At 42.8% G+C, this 16,791-nt stretch overlaps 1 protein-coding gene across 3 annotated transcripts; it reads right to left on the reverse strand.

Moving 5' to 3' along the window:
- Positions 1-357: 357 nt before the first annotated feature.
- Positions 358-14,530, reverse strand: LOC142564477 (abscission/NoCut checkpoint regulator). Of its 3 annotated transcripts, none has more exons than XM_075675494.1 (11): positions 14,331-14,530; positions 14,052-14,170; positions 13,286-13,336; positions 11,189-11,313; positions 9,951-10,039; positions 8,351-8,521; positions 6,791-7,037; positions 5,189-5,259; positions 3,856-3,924; positions 2,481-2,578; positions 358-667 (listed from the first exon to the last, which is right to left on the reverse strand). In XM_075675494.1, the coding sequence occupies exons 1-11, from the start codon at positions 14,376-14,378 to the stop codon at positions 619-621; spliced, it is 1,137 nt and encodes a 378-aa protein (XP_075531609.1). In that variant the 5' UTR covers positions 14,379-14,530; the 3' UTR covers positions 358-618. The 3 variants fall into 3 exon arrangements, 2 of the variants coding, with proteins under 2 accessions (XP_075531609.1, XP_075531610.1); XR_012824577.1 differs by having other exon boundaries at positions 649-667; positions 3,852-3,924; XM_075675495.1 differs by lacking the exon at positions 3,856-3,924.
- Between the last annotated feature and the right edge of the window lie 2,261 nt (positions 14,531-16,791).

The following is a 16,791-nucleotide window of genomic DNA, read 5'->3' on the forward strand; positions in this document are numbered from 1 at the left end:
CAAGTGCACCTTACGGAATTGTAATGTCCTTTCTTGCATAATTACAGAGGAGTAAGTGTAACAATTTTTTTTCTAAGTGTTGCGATTTTCAGCAATTTTCATTTACGTGGAAGTGCTCAAATTGTCTTTGACGAAATAAATTGGCACTCTTTATTGCGCCAGCTTGTCTACGGTAACTTGATCTGACCTTATTAACCCTTTGCTTCCTGTAGACGAGCTAGGTATGTCTACATGTTTTGCACAAAGTCTACAGGAGGTAAAGGGTCAATAAGGTCAGAAGATTTTATTTTCCCACCTTTTCTATTGTACTGCTTCAGTACCTCAATTAAGGAGAGCATACTTATTTGACAGGCAGCATTGTTATTTGACAGACTCTTTATGCAATTTTGTGGACAAATACATTTTGCCATCCAACGCTTCTTTTTAACAGACAACAAGCGAAGCAACAATAGAGCTTTTATCATACAGCGTGCAATTATGGATGTTGCTTGTGTTGGAGCATGACTTGCTGACTATGCATCGGTAAGTTTGCCATATAAAATAATTCTTGCTGGCACTACCGAAGCATTTTTTTCTTTTGGTGGGTGTAGGGGTACTCCAGGGGCAGTAGTTGGTATACTATTTTTTCAGCAGTGTTGTTTCATGCGGCTCAGAGTCGTGGAATTCCCTGGAAAAAAAAAATAATTTGAAAGTTAGTTTAAGTTACCGCGGCAATCCCATCTGATAAACAGACAAACAGAAACATTTTGTGACCTGAGTTGCTTTATTACTTAGCAAAAGAAAACTTTTTAAATAAGCAGACTTCAGCAATTCTTTCAACTCTGAACATATTTACTGTGACAGCAACAGGCTCTCTGAGAGGACACTGCCATCATCTCAATAACAACTCTTTTTTTGCAAAGTAGATGACATTGGACTCGTCTGCTATGATATTGCCTGTTGAGTTGAGCAGAAACAGTGATAAAGGACAGGACATGAGGAAGGCACACTGTCGTTGCTTGCCCCTTCCTTATGTTTTGTTCTCTTACGCTGTTTCTTCTCAATTTCTGGACCAACCAGCTGAAATGCGTACGCTTATGCCTGTTGAGGCCTCCAAAATGCACGCACAGATGCCACACCTCTCGGAGTCTGTGCCGGGTGCCATACCCCACACATTGCGAAGCCCAAAACTGCGCGATAGTGCATGGCTTATAACATCAAGCTTCCGATTGCATAGCACAATGCTGTGGCGACGTGGACATGAATCCTGTACTTCGTATCATGCATAGCGGGCAACGCTGCAAAATCTACATGGTTGTGAAGTCTCGCTATGCGCATTTTGCAGTGCAGTCGTCTTCTATCTGCAACACCTTTATGTGGGATAACTATTTTATGTTATAACTGCAACTTGCGGCTGGTTGCAGAAATGTCACAAGTAAATAGTTATGCAATGCCTTCCACGTCATAACTATGTCATATTCTGCTACAAAAAGCATGATACTTAATATTTATATTGAATTACATGGTGCATACCTATGTCTTTCAAATATGATGCAGTATTTTTTGGTTTCAAATGAGGGAGATGTTTTCTCTAGCCTCTGTAGCACTGTCTGCTATTTATAAAAGGCAGCATAGCAATGGGAAAAGTTCTGGTAACGACGAAGGCAAGGGCAAGAAGGTTGTCTGATGATGGTAGGATAATGACCACGCTTGTCGCTAGCGTATCAAAAAGATGGACAGACAGAGCAAACCCTGCTTTAGGCTTTTGATTATTGTTGCAGCAAAATAAATGTAGCTGCACCTAACAGTGCTTTCGTTTGCTGAGAGAAACTTGGAAAATACTTTTACATCTGATTGCATCCCTTGACAAGTAGAAGATTTTAGCATGATTTCTGAAGGATACCACAATTAACCCAAGAAAGTCGAATGTGTCACTTCTGCTAAGCTGAGTTTGTTACCTCGAAGAATGGCTTTAAGCGCAGGAAACAATGCAATGTGCACAGAAGTGTTTCTGATATGCCGGAACAAGCTTTCAGTTGTGGTTAGCATTGGAGACCAAGGAATAATAATTTAATTACTATACTTAATTGAAATTTTATTGTCATGGAAAAAAAATTACAAAAGGCTAAAATATAGTTGCTCAATGGTGTCGCGCGAGGAGAATAAAGAAATCCAAGAGGTTCGATTTTTTTTGTTGGTCACAGCCATACCAAGTAATTAACTATGAAGCCAGAGAAAGCATATGGGAAATTAATAGTTTTGGTAATAGTTTAGCTGAAAGTTAGTAGTAAGGGAATAGTTATTGGTATATAACAAGGCATAGGGAAATTGGTAAAGAACTGCACGCACACTTTGGAGGATGTGGGCTCAGTCCGCACCCGTGACAAGTTACCTTTTCGTACACTTTTACGTTATTCTACATTTCAATTAGACAAAAACAATTATCTTCGCTTATGCTTTACCTGGCTCCATTATTGCTTCATACAACTGTCACAACTCACTTGTAGCAGCGGCGGCAGTAAAGGTCATTAGAGCAGCCATGGCAGCGTAGGGTGGCGTCTTCGTTGCAGATTACGCACCAGGGAAGTTCCTCAGCTTCCTGATGGAAACGGAAACATTCTTTTAAGGCAAAAGTCTTAAATCTCTGTTTCAAGGTTGCATTGTGAGGTACAGAAAATATCACGTGACCCAACGACCCAGAACGGAACCAAAGCACATCCAGCCGTGTATAAGAGATGACTAATGATTAGCCAAGTTAATTCATGATTGATCAGTGATTGGATTAACATGGATTGAGCTGAATTACAGTAGGCTTTACAAGGCTTTCACCTTTGCGCCTCTTAGACGAACACTAAGGACACCCGGGAATTTCCGCACAAGTCCAACGGCTGCATGAAGAGACATATGCATCCTAAAGCCACGAGGCTGACTGAGACTCGCTAGAAAAATTTGCAGGAAGAAAGTCTTGTCATATTTACAGCCCTTAAGAGCAATACAAAACAAATGCACGATGTGAAGCCGACAAACAAGCCAAGAAAAGCATAGTGGAAGAAAACATTTATTTTTCAAATTAAAATGCAGAATTATGAATGAAGGTGACATTGCAGTAAGCTTCATAATTGCTTATTTGGAGTGTAAAACTAGTTACAAATGGGGGACTAAATTTCTGGTGTTTTATTTCTTATAACAATTATTGCAAATTTATGCAAACCTTGTCAAATTTAACTCTAATTCATATTAAATTCTACATTTTAATTTAACTGTATGTATGATTTAAATCCTATGTTTTCATTGGCTTCATTAGTTCCTGTGCTAGTGTCACCGCTGCAGCAAACCACACGTTACGCCCAATTCTCAGCCCATGGCTAACGTTGAATTCAGGAATGTTAGCCGGAAAAGGCAAACTTTGAATGAGACAGAAATTAATTTTGGAGACTGACAGTATGTGACGAAAGATACGGTTTCGTGCAACGTCGACGATGTCTTCATATTGGCGGTACGAAGCGAAGCCAGCCATGCTATCGCATCCGCACTGTCCCCCCCACGGCCGATGGTGCTGCCTGTGTGAGACGACGCCATCATGAAGAGCGCCGGCAGCAGGAAGCGAATGCTTCGTCTGCCTCTTGCTTCAACGAGTCTCCCGAAGTCGAGATTAAGTATAGGCATGCTTCATTATATAGAGGGTCTAAATAGATGATGTTTTATGGAGAAGTTACAAAAAGTTAAATACTTCATTATACCGAAGTTCGTTATATCATCATATAACAAAGGTATTTTTGCGTCGTATGGAACTTCGTTTAAGTTCTGACTGTGTGTGCCTTGCGAAATAGGCGCAAAGTAAACATAAGTTGACATAGCCAAGCCAGCCTTACCAACCTCACCGCCTTGGTCTAAGCCCAGCTCTTGCAACTCTTCGAGTTCCTCGAGTTTTGCTTGTTCAAGAACCTGTAACCAGGCAACAGAGAGATACTGGTACTCGTCAATTTTAGGTTTAGTGTGCCAGTGCATTCTTTTACCAAGACCCCTACCAATGATCAGTCCAGGTTCAGCTATATGTGCAACCTACATAGAGGGTACGCCAACATTCACAGAAAAAGAAAAAGAAAGTAATTTGTAAAGTATAGACTGCAGCAACATACAGTTTTCCGCAACAATGCATAGAAAAACTGGAATTTTTATATATTCTTATTGATTTTCAATTAAGCTTAAAGCCAGAGTAGTTACATTTTTTTTACCAACAAGTGCCGCTGTCATGGCTCTGACGACTCATCCATCCATCTGACACACAAATGAATCCTCTGGTGCATTTTAAAGCAAAGCTTTCTGTGCCTCTTCGGCTTTCCTACTGCTTCTGCTGCCTGGAACACCGTGTTGATAGGTGGTTCAGAGCGTGTGTATACATGACAGGAGCGTAGCAGAGAGGAACTGCGCGACGCAAGAAAGTCGTTTGGACCTTTGCACCGCGTCGAATGTGCAGAATGCCCTCTAGAGCTCCCTGGGCGTCACCATGTTGACCCCTTGACAGCTGAAATTATCTATGACACCCTGCAAAAGCGCAAACCTTTCTACTAACGTGCAAGTCCGGAGGGAAGCTAGATAGAATGGTAGAGAGGAACATCCCGAAATTGCAAAGTGGGTCATGATGAGTGCTGTAGTACAGATCTCCGGAAACATTTTGAACACCTAGGGTTAATGTGCACCTAGATCCAAGAACTCCTGTGGTGGCTTTGGCATTGCTCTGTTAAGCCTGAGGGTTGTGCGATCAAATTCTGGCCATGCAGGCTGCATTTTGACTCGGGGCAAAATGCAAGAACAGCCATACAGAGTTCAATGGGTGCACATCGGAGAACCCCAGGCGGTCAAAATTAATCAGGAGTCCCCCATTGCGGCGTGCCTCATAATCATATCGTAGTTTTGGCATGTGAAATCTCAGAATTTATATATCTTTTTAACCAATTCACCTCCATCAAATGTGACAGCGGCCTTCGAGAACTGAACCCGTGACCTCATGTTTTGTAGAAAAACACTATAGGCATTAGGCCACCGTGCTGGGTTTTCACGAAGAATTATAGTGCAACCGTAAATGTCCTCTGCACTGAAATTCACGTAGCTGGAAATTCGTTTTGTCGTGGCAGCAAGAAAGTTATCTTTCTTCTGCACAAACTCGGCTGCAATTGAGCTGAAGTGTGAAATTGTACTGAGCCCTCACCTCGGCCACAACAGCATCCGCCTCCGTGCTGTCGTCTGAATCGGATCCGCCATCTTCCGCCTTTTTTTTACCTGCAAGCAAAACATCTGCCACTAGTACCCCGAAAATTCTTTGAGCAGTGAAAGCAGTAGCGTTCACCACCATAGCATGACCTCTTAGGCAGGCACAGCACAGTAGAATCTCGTTAACTGGAATTCCAAGAGGAACGGAAGTTCATTTGAATAAAATGGCATTCAAACTAAGGAGATCCCTTTAAATATAGTGCGTAACCATTTGTGCAATACAACTTGCAAGAACAAAACCATAACCGGGTTCACATTCAAAAAGTCTTATCTCTCCTCCATCAGCGTGCTACGACACATGCTGGAAGAAGCTTAGGTTCCGTATAAAGTGCAAGTGCGATAAGGTCGTGTCTCACGCCCAGTTTTTGCTGTAGGTGCCCAGAAAAGCAAGAAGAGGGTGAGCCTAGCAGGATCGTGGCTTGATGAATGCGATTCTCCTGTGTGCCCAATGTTAGAGATAATGTGATCAAGCATGTGCTAGGAGAAATGGGGGGGGGGGGGGTGTCGTAGTTCACTGCATGGTCGTAGTTGACTGCCCCAGTTTGGTCTCGGCTTCCCACGCGTCTTTCCTTGTCATTTTTAAGGCACACAATGTTATGGTAGCTAGCGACGCATCAAATCTTTGCCTTTGGCTCGGGTTCATCCGAAAAGTAATCCGTGGGAGCGAGGCATTTTTTTCAAAATAAACACTGCAAGTTTCTAGGAATTTTAATTCGCAGGAGTCTTTTTCTATTCAAGTACACGGAACAGAACACTTAGAAATATTCATCAATTCGAGTTAAGAGATTTTGAATTGTCGGGATTTCACTACACTGATTCGTGAGAACACATACTTGTACATTAATTTCATAGGCGTGACTATGAGCGTAAGTGCTGACGGCTGTGATCAAGTGGGCAGCAATAGAAACAAGAGTCAGCTGGTGAGCAGGTTGAAGTGAGTATGAAGTGACTAATGGTGAGTAAATGGGTGCAAGTGACTGTCAGTGGGTGGACATGTGCACAAACGTCGGCCAGTCTCTGGTAGTGAGAGTACGTGTAAGCATGAGTGAGTACCGCTGCATGGGACGTTGGCTGCAAAACAAATCCAAAGACGCAGAAGTCAGCTCCATAAAGATGAAGCGCTCAGGTATCCCAAAATTCGACGCACACACACACTAAAAAGGTCTTCGGTGTCTACACAATGCTGGTATACCGTATTTTACCAGCATATAACCCACGCAAAAAGAAAAAGTCAAATTTAAGTGGACAGTGGAGATGCGAGATCAAATTGACAAAGGGTAAAAAAGAATTACAGATGACATGGATTGTCAGAAAACACAGCCTCTGCTGTGTTACATTGTACTAGACGAGTTTCCAATGCTGCAGCACGGCTAAACACCGAGTTGTGTGGAAACTCTTCAATCTACTAGGCGCACAACAATAGACGAAATATGAAGAGGTTTTGTGAACTGTTTCTCTCACATTTTGTGTGTTGAAGCCCAAACGCACAAACTCTGTACAGCGGCAAACTGTAGCAAGTGCAAAGGCTATGACAACTAACCCGTTTTCTTGGCCTTGATCTGCCCGAGCTCCCTCATGAGTTCTTTGTCCTTCTGGAGTTCTTCTAGACCTTTTTTCGCTGACTCCGCTGCCGCTTTAAGCTCTTCGCCAATCAGGCGTGCCACTTCGTCTATGGGCTGGTCCTCTTTTCCATCAGTCGCTCCCTGTGTGGACTGGTGAAGCTCTGTTGGCGCTGTTGTGGCAAGGGGACCACCAGCAGCATCTGACGAAGTGTTGTCTTTTGTGTCCTAGAGAGAAGAAAACAGCAGCAGATTACAACATTTAATTATTTCTTAAATGTTTCTTACAGGCCTCGTACGAGGCTTTTGGTAAGCAGGATGTCACAGACAGTAAGAACTAAATGGAAATAGAGCAATATTCCAAATGCAACATAACATAAGGACAGTACAGCATTGCACAAAAGACTAGAAGAAGGCTAGTAGACATAAAAGACAAAAATTGTGGACAATATACAGACCGTGAAGCAAATAAAATGATGTAGAAAAGTAGTCACTCTAATGCCAATAAAATAATATGAAATACAAGAATAAGAAAGCAAAAGCATGAACTCGAAGGCAGAACAAAATAGCATGCTATGCTGTTTTTCATCGCTATATTGGCGCACATTTCATTGCACTCATATATTCTGCACGCTGTGAATAACACTAAATTTCTTTCTATGCGAAGAGAGAGAGAGACCAGAAAGCAAAGGTTAAACAGTGGAACCCACATAAACATAGCATTGAAGAAAAACACGGAATCACACAGGAACATGAACTGGGTTGAAAGTTCTGGTGCCAGAGAAAAAAAAGAAGTTGATGCGAGAAAAAAAAAATACAGGACAACACTGAACAATGTTGGCCTCGTTTTAGGTTCGAATGCACTACAGTTTGCTTTGTAACACTGAAAACTGATCGCTCCCAACAAATCAGTACCGGGACGGTTTACAGAAGCAAGGGCTGGTCCCATGTTCTTGAAACCACGGCTGCGCTCCACTCTGTCTTATCAAAATCTTTCCTCCTGTTGCGTACGCTCGGTCCTTACCAGCAGTGAGACATATGTTCTTTCACAAATCATATCAATTTAGCTTGCCCCAATTTTGCCTTTGTTGTCCTCTTAACTGCAAGGGCTAGTGTACACAACCACACAAGTCTGATTTATTATGTGCACCTCATTGAGATAAATTGCAATAAAATCTTGATAGGGAAAAAAACAAGAACATCACACAGGGCATAAGTACTTGAACCACACACTGTGTGACACATATTACACTGCTCCAAGAACACTTTTCTGTAAAGCATCAATGCCAAGTGAATCAGATTTCATTCCTTTTAGAACTATTACTATCAATGGGAGTAAGGGGAGTAGACTAACTAAAATATTTGTATCATAGTTACGAATGAAAAGGTACATGCAGAATGGCACAAACGATATCTGCTCTCTTAAACAACACTGTTAATGAGAATATATAAATGATATACAATAACCAAATTTTTTAATTAACGTTCCCACAAATAAGTGGGACTATGCAGAAATGCGCGAAGCTCTGAAGAAAGTGTACCTGAAGGTTTGAATCCATGGAATCTCTGCTAAGTCCACGCAGGCGTTCGAGACGCTGTTCCATTTCATCGGTGGTTGCCTTTATAACCTGGGCCCTACGCCTGTCGATGGCCACCTTGTGCATCACTTCAGCGAAGAGGCTGCTTGCTTTCTCTGCGTCTGTTGCATACACCTGCAAAGACAACCACATTCTTAAAGAAACGATCGCAAATGACAAAATGATGAGGGTGAGTGCCCAAGTTCAACTGCATTCACTACAATGAGCTGAGGGTGATCAATTTCCAGCAAGCCTGTGAAAACTAGGAATTGCTGTGGAGGGGTAGAACTAATCGTTGGCAATACTGGTACAGGATGGCAAAGCAGGGTCAATGTTCGCCCAACATTAGCCAACATTGGGAATGATGGTAGCCAGTCACAAAGAATGACAGAACACAGCTTGCGCAAAAAAATGTGAATTGTGACCACTGTGTGAAGCAATGAATAACCGTAATTGCGTTCTGCTCTGTCAAGGCGTGGCGCTTCTCTAATTTAATCAATTGCTGTGCAATTCTCAAAAGCTATGAGAGGTCATACTTGGAATTTAAGAATATGTACATAGGCTTCACGGGAATTCAGCAACATTTCCCAAATTCCGTGTCCGACACTATTTTGTAGTCAACTGTACAGGAACCTACACGGACAAAATGTTCTAACGTTATAAGGTTAACAATAACCGTCTTCATTTTTCAGCAAAATTAGCTCTGCACAAATACACGATATGGAGGTAGATTCATGAAAGACTTAAAGAACACTTGTCAGGCTGCGCAGACAGCTTCAGAGTTAAAACCTCCTGGTCTGCAGATTGAACTTAGGAACATCACCCAACTTTGCAGGAGAGCTAAGCAGGCAGCTGGTAGTCGAATAGCAATTCCTGCTTGCAATGCCGACTGCTGGCTTCCTAATGAGCCGAACTGGTCAAAGCGATGTCCTGGTCAGGCAGCACAGTTGGTCCTAACCTTAGGTCCAACAGCCTTGGGACCAGGATGAATGTTTCTTAATCAGCGAAGCTTTCTTTCAGATGGATTTTTGTAGCTTAGTGCCACTTTTGTATTGGTGTGAAATATCCCTTTTATGCACTGATCAATCTACAGCTCCAACACAGCCGTACCAGAAGACTGCATTTCTTGCAGTATATGAACTAGAAACCTATCTGTGGCTCGGTTTCTTTCACCCTTGGTAATGCTTTTATTCAGTTACAGACAAAAACAAGATTTCAAAGCAATAATTTATAATCCTGAGGATTTAGAGATATTAGTTCACATCTGCTGTTGTGTCAGTCACAGTTACAAACCATGCACCTCGTCAGCTGCACCTCGTCAAAATTAAAAAAAAGAAAAAGCAAGTCTGGCCCTTACACGAGTGTATACGGCAATTTGTGTGCAACATTAGAGTCCTTCTGTATACTTACATATCCATCCATGTATATTTGTAAATACATTGTATGTACAAACTAATGAGTGATTGATTGGCTGGACAAGTTCGTCGAGTCCTTCAACACCTGCCATGATGCCAGTTACTAAAGCCTTTGAGTGGCAGCACTTTGCGAGAGAATTATTACTCACTGTGATTGGGGCCTGACGATAGTAGGAAACATCGACTTCTTTGAGCTTTGCGAGTCTTTCCTCGATGTCGGCGTGAATTGGAATGACACCTGGAAATGTTGCACCGTGTCCCATTAAAACCACACTCCATCATTGTTAACATGATTACAAAGCCTCGCAGACAATGACACCACTTGGTGTTAGCAAGTGTTTCCTCGATGTCGAGGTGAATTGCAATGAGCATCTTAACCCTTTCAGTACCAATGATGTACCAGTACGTTTTCAACTCCCTCCAGTCAAATTTGCGCAGTATAATATGAAGTTGGGGAGCTTCAAGGTAGTTCCGCCATCTGGTGTATATTCTTAGAAGCATATTTTCCCATTCTCTCTGGGTGTGCTCAGCCTGAGGTTTTTGTTAGCGCACTACAGAACGTGCCCTTTCGCGGGCGTGGCTTTTGCTGCGTGGAGGGAGCATCCACCGGTTGGAGGGATGGTTCGCAAACCGTTACCGCCAGCGATTCTCCGTTTTAAGTATTTGCACCGTAGCACAAGGATCATTCTTGCGTGTTTCTGCCATCTGTCATACATTTATCGCAGGCATTATAATTTTTTAACCCAGACACAGCGACGCTATCGAGAAAGCGTGCGTGCTAGAACAAAACCAGGTGCGAAAGCGAAGATAGGAATGTGAGGACCACACTAAGAGTGCCATTTGCCATTATCTGTGTCATTTCTTTCCCTTCTGAATAACCGAAAATAAACAATGGCGAGCGTTTTATAATATCTGAATAAAAAAAGATGGTACTAAATGGGTTAAATAACTTGTTTCTTAAATGCAATCACTTTCATTCAAATGGGTTAAGGGGTTGTCTATTAAAGCTTTTGCATTTCAGATGCATATATATAAGCAAAAAACCAGCGAGAGTTTCCTGTTGAGAACAAATCCCTGTAAACTACAGTACTTACAAGTAAGTCTACAAAGCAGCCTTCATTAATTACACAAATTAGTTATAAAAATATTCCGTCTCGGAATTTTCTATGTTAAAAATGCTGTTATATTAGTACAGCCCTGACCCCTCTAAAGCCGTTTTAATGTCTCAACTAACAGCACGTCTCGAGGATTCTGCCATTGTAAGCAATGAAATGTTAGCATTCTTGTTGCTGTGTCAAGCCAGGGCAATAAAGTTATTATTATTATTATTATTGAAATTGTGAGGAATGTAGTGCAAGCAAGACAGAAAAGGATCTCGAACTTTCACCTTTGCTGTCCTGACGCAGCTTCTTTAGCCGGCTCTCAATCTCCTCTATCTGTAGAGCGGAACCACCTCCGCGAGAAGCGGAGTTGTCGGCTTGCTGCTGCTGCTTGTTCAGTGCGTCCATTCGCCTTTCAGAGTCAAGGAAAGGCAGACATGGGGAGTGTTAGAAACAGGGTACCCAAGGTTAGGGGATGATATTGGCAAGGCATACAAAAGAATGTAAGAAAGAACAAGATAACTTGGCTTGCAATGGCTTGAGGTTGCTTGTTCAGCGTTCAGCACTAGCCTTTTACAGTTGAGGCAAGCCAGAAATAGGGAGTTTCATAAACGAAGTACCGAACATTAAGGCGTGATATCAGCCAGGTGTACAAAAGAGTACAAAAAACTGCCCAAAAGAACATAACTTACACTGGATTGTGGCTGCTTGTTCAGCACAGCCATCTTCCTTTCACATTTGAGGCAAGGCAGAAATAGGCAGCTTTAGAAATGGCATCATCATCATCATACCACCACCACCACCACCACCACCATCATCATCATCATCATCATCATCAGCCTGGTTATCAGCTTATCTCACATAAGTCGCTTTGAAAAAACAAGTCCACTTGAAACGTTGGCACCTGCTTTCACCTTGTTCTCGTTTTGCTCATTGTCTTGAATTTCCATGTCCCGCATTTCCTGTGTTTTCCCTGACCCTATTTTAGGTACAAAATGCCTCTTGAAATACAACACTTTCTAAAACTTCCTAATATCTCTAGTGAAATCAACCTTGCTGCTTTTTTCACGTTTCCAGCATTTCTTTTTACTGGCCTCTGAGTCCTCCGTTTCTGCAGTGTTAATAATTAACAGTCCCCCCTTTCATTCTCCATTTTTTAAACTCTTCCTGAATGCTGTCTCGAATGCTTTCGTGCCTGCATCACTAATTGGATCAGCCACTTGACCTGACAGATAAAAATAATAATAATGGAAAATGAAATCAATCGGTATAAAATATGGCCCGCCCCGCATTAATGAAGAAAGCATTTCTCATCAACACAGGTAACTGTGTACTTATGATTAAATCTGGACAATATCGGCAAGTACTGCTTGCAAAATTGGAAAGTAACGAAATACAATACAAACAAGTCAGTAGCATAGACCTTCATACCTGTGTCCCTTATTTATACAACATTGAGTATTAGAGGAAATTAATTTCATTTACTTAACTGCAATTGATGTAACTGTCACTTTACCAAAATATTACAAAGATACATAATGACAATTATCTCCTTTTAATGTCCATTCTTTAAGCTGTGCTCTCTGATAAGCTGCACAATTCAGCAACCTTTGTTAAATTTTTTAGTAGATTCAGTGAACCTTAAGCTGAACATCTGGTAAGAATAGACTTTTAAATGTTGCCAGCAAGCACTTGAATCATTTTCTTATCTGTCTGTGTTTTTTGCACTGTTTTCAATGTGGAATATAATCAACTAGCCCTAACCCACTAGAGAGCCTTACAGCTTATCTAATATTTCCATATATATCTAGAAAAAGAAAAAAAATGAAAACAGGAATTGAATTTGATACAAAATGTGTCACAGGAAAGGACAACTAACTAGCAGACTGTGTTAGATCAATTTTGACCACCTGAGGTTCTTTACCCTACCCCCAAAGCTCAGTGTACAAGTGTTCTTGCATTCTGCACCCATATAAATGCAGCCACCATGGCTAATAGCTGGGCAAAGTGGTTCTCACAGACAACCAATACATAAACTGTAAGCAAATAAGGCAGCCTTAGTACACATATACTGCAGATAACTTTTCACTTTCCTTCTTTCTGCATGCATACCGCACATGTGCATCAAAGGAAAAATGTGGGCTCAGCCATGACAACAGTGCCAAACCTCAATATGAACGAACACAGGCCAAGTGTTGCAAATCTGCTAAGCATTCAGTGCAGACACAAAATTTGTATCGATTCCTTTATGTATGATATAACATATACCTCCTCTGTTCTCAAGAAACATTTAGCTGATAGTTTACTTAAGTTTTGCGTTTCTTTCATAGGACTTCGTTGAGGTGCTATTTTGACAGAACACTACCAACTCTCGCAGGACTCACTTTTGCAGAGCAGCAGGCGCTTCTCTTTCCTCTGTTTTACTAGCAGTGGTCCTGTGGAAACAAACATAAACTTGAAATGCAAGCACTCTTTCAATCGTAGCGACACTCAAAAGAAGTGACTATGGCTGCTTGTAAGCGTTCAATGTCTGCTTCCATAAGCCAGTCTACTGAAACTATACGAGGTTTAATCGCTAGCCCGTAACCATGGAGCCAGCTGCATGGAGTAATGTGTCGTAAACCGCTAAAGACACCAAGCTATAAACCTGTCACTAACGTTTCGGCTGGAAACAATTAAGCCTTAGTGATATATTCTTGTAATATCGTTAGTCACATATTCTCGTGAAACATTACCTTTGTGTTTTTTTCACAAAGCCTGTCTCCCCATCAAGGTATGATTAGAACATATACTCAACGGCTACATGTACCATTCGGTTACCGAGCAAATTGGCTGCACGATCGAGCATTCAGAGTTCATAGACTGAAACAAACCGGCCACAAGTTAAATTATCATAAAACCACGGTGCTGGTTCTTGTAAATTTAAGAACCCAATGGTAGAATAACAGTTGTATTCGATCACTAGTACTCCGTGATTATGACGAACCGCTTTGATCGGAGGTTAGCAACGTCGCATGTTGCATTGCAGCAACGGTTTCGGTTAACTATCGCGCGGCACATTTACGCAGTACCGAAACGGCCTTCAAACGTAGTGTAGAGGCCTCTATTAAGGAATACGTAACAAGCGTTTTAAGATAAATGCATTCTTACCTGCTGAGAGTCTCAAAGCACGTCCTGCAAACTTTGTGCTGCTTTCCCAACTTCGGTACGAGCACAGACGATTTTAGGCATTTGGCGCAGTACGAGAATTGGCAGTTGGGACAGGAGTGCTAAAAGCGCCGCACAAGAGAGACATATAGAGCACAATCAGACGGTTTTCAAAGAAATCAATCGCGCATTGTGAAGTTTGTGCGATATCGCGAAGCTAGAGAAAACAACAGCAGGGAGGAACTGCGATAAAATGCGCGCTTGCTTTTAGGGACGCCTTACCTCTCTCGTGAGGAGTCCGAACTTTGAACTACACCCAGTACATGACATTGGCAACGGCGCTGTCCGAGCGATTGCGCGATCACAACAGATGAATCAGCCAAACCGTAGACGAAACACGGCGGCCAAATAAAAACACTACCAGGAAATAGGCGTGGTGCCCACTGGCGGCTGACGACGCGATGGCAACGCACTGACACCACGGCCTCCGAGATCCGGCGACGTGCGCTGTCAGACAGCAGCGCCCGTGCTTCTATGGTGGACAGAGTGCTCCGTCCGCTCTCGGAGGCCGTGAACACATGGATGTACTACTGTACCATGTACTGTACAAGCGACCCTAGACGTGCAGCTTCTATGCCTGCCCGGTATTGCTAAAGCTGGGATCAACCGGGCATCACTTTCCATTTCGAGGACGTTACGCTCATAGTTACACCACGTTACACTCCCAGTAATGTCCAGTAGCAGATTACACGGCATAGTTAGGGCAGCCGCGCAGTTGTTAGGGTCACGTCAGCGACACGAAAACCAAAAGCAGCGGTACCGCAGATGTCCTCGCGCGAAAGTCCATGCTTTTAGCATAATGGCAAACATAAATTTTTGACGCCGTCGCAGTGTACCACTGATCCGCGTACATTTCGTCGTGTATTTTGAAGAGACTGGGCAGGCATTGTCAAAATACAGGAGGCCATGACTGGACGTAAATTGTCAACCTTCTTGGACGTACCCTTTTAAACCTCTTTGAATGTACAGCTATGGTCAGTAGAATGTTTTCTTTCTGGGGACCATAGTACCGTTGCAGACGCTGAGGAAGCTTTAGGGCTGCCATCTAAGTGCATGGGAAAGGAGAAATCGTTTATCTCGGCAATCAGTGCACCAAACTTCATGGCGTTGGTTAGAGTTAAAAGAAAAAGTTAAAAGCCTAGCGACTGTTGGCTGCGAATTTTTGATGTAGCTCGTCAATTTTAATAAAAATTCGTACAAATCGCGCATTTTCAGAAAACGAAACTATCAAGTATACGACTCTATAACTCAGCAACGAAAGTGGATGTCACAATTCTGTGAATGGCACTTAATAGTACTGCAGTGGCAGCAATAGTACATCAAACGCGGACAAAATTGATATATAATAAATGGCTCTCAAATAGAACACTAATTTGGGAGCAGAACTTTTGCAAAAACCTTGTAAACAATGTAACAAATTCGCGTAAGATAGAAATTGACGTATCAAATTTGTCCACTTAGGATGTTCTTGGATGAAGCTTGCAGAACTGCGATATTTGTTCTAGGTGTAGAGCGGTGCAGACCCATGCACGAAATTGTGAACTTCGTGCTTCTATTTTTTTTTCAATCTTACCAATTTTTCACAATTTCTTTTTAATAATTCAGGTCCTAAATCTAAATTCTGATTCCGACAGTCACTAGAATTTAGCTTTCTCTCTCAGATACCGGAAGGTTATTAAAATCGGCCCAGTGGTTACCTCAATGAAGCGTTTATTCATTTATCATGTTGCACCCAAGGCTCCGGGGGGGGGGGGGGTGTAGGGTTTCAAGATACAGCGCGGGCGGCTTGGCTGCGCGCGCCCTGGCCGCTCACCTCTTTCCACTTTACCTCCTACTCCCCCACCCCCCTAAGACGCTGCGCCGTCCTTACTGATGGGCTGCAGCGTCTCTTTCCTCCTTCATAATCATCCCATATATATATATCATCAGCCTGGTTACGCCCACTGCAGAGCAAAGGCCTCTCCCATATTTCTCCAACTACCCCGGTCATGCACTAATTGTGGCCATGTTGTCCCTGCAAACTTCTTAATCTCATCCGCCCACCTCACTTTCTGCCGCCCCCTGCTACGCTTCCCTTCCCTTGGAATCCAGTCCGTAACTCTTAATGACCATCGGTTATCTTCCCTCCTCATTACATGTCCTGCCCATGCCCATTTCTTCTTGATTTCAACTAAGATGTCATTAACTCGCGTTTGTTCCCTCACCCAATCTGCTCTTATCCCTTAACGTTACAACCATAATTTTTCTTTTCTAATTCTAATTTTAAGTAGAACCCGATCCAACCGCTGGGCACCTTGGATTCTCCCGGACGCTGTCGAGGATAAAGGAAAGGTATTATTGGCCGCGCCTGACCGCCGACGTCGCCCGTTATGTCAGAACATGCCGAGACTGTCAGCGACGCAAGACACCACCGACAAGACCAGCCGGATTACTACAGCCAATCGAGCCTCCTTGCCGACCATTCCAGCAGATCGGGATGGACTTGTTGGGACCCTTTCCGACGTCAGCAACCGGAAATAAGTGGATCGTCGTGGCGACGGACTACCTCACCCGCTTCGCTGAAACTAAAACACTGTCGAAAGGTAGCGCCGCCGAAGTAGCGAAATTCTTTGTCGAAAACATCCTGATGCGACATGGCGCCCCAGAAGTCCTCATCACCGACAGAGGAACGGCCTTTACAGCG

The sequence above is a fragment of the Dermacentor variabilis genome, chromosome 11 (genome assembly GCF_050947875.1).
Source record: "Dermacentor variabilis isolate Ectoservices chromosome 11, ASM5094787v1, whole genome shotgun sequence".
Taxonomy (NCBI): Eukaryota; Metazoa; Arthropoda; class Arachnida; order Ixodida; family Ixodidae; genus Dermacentor; species Dermacentor variabilis.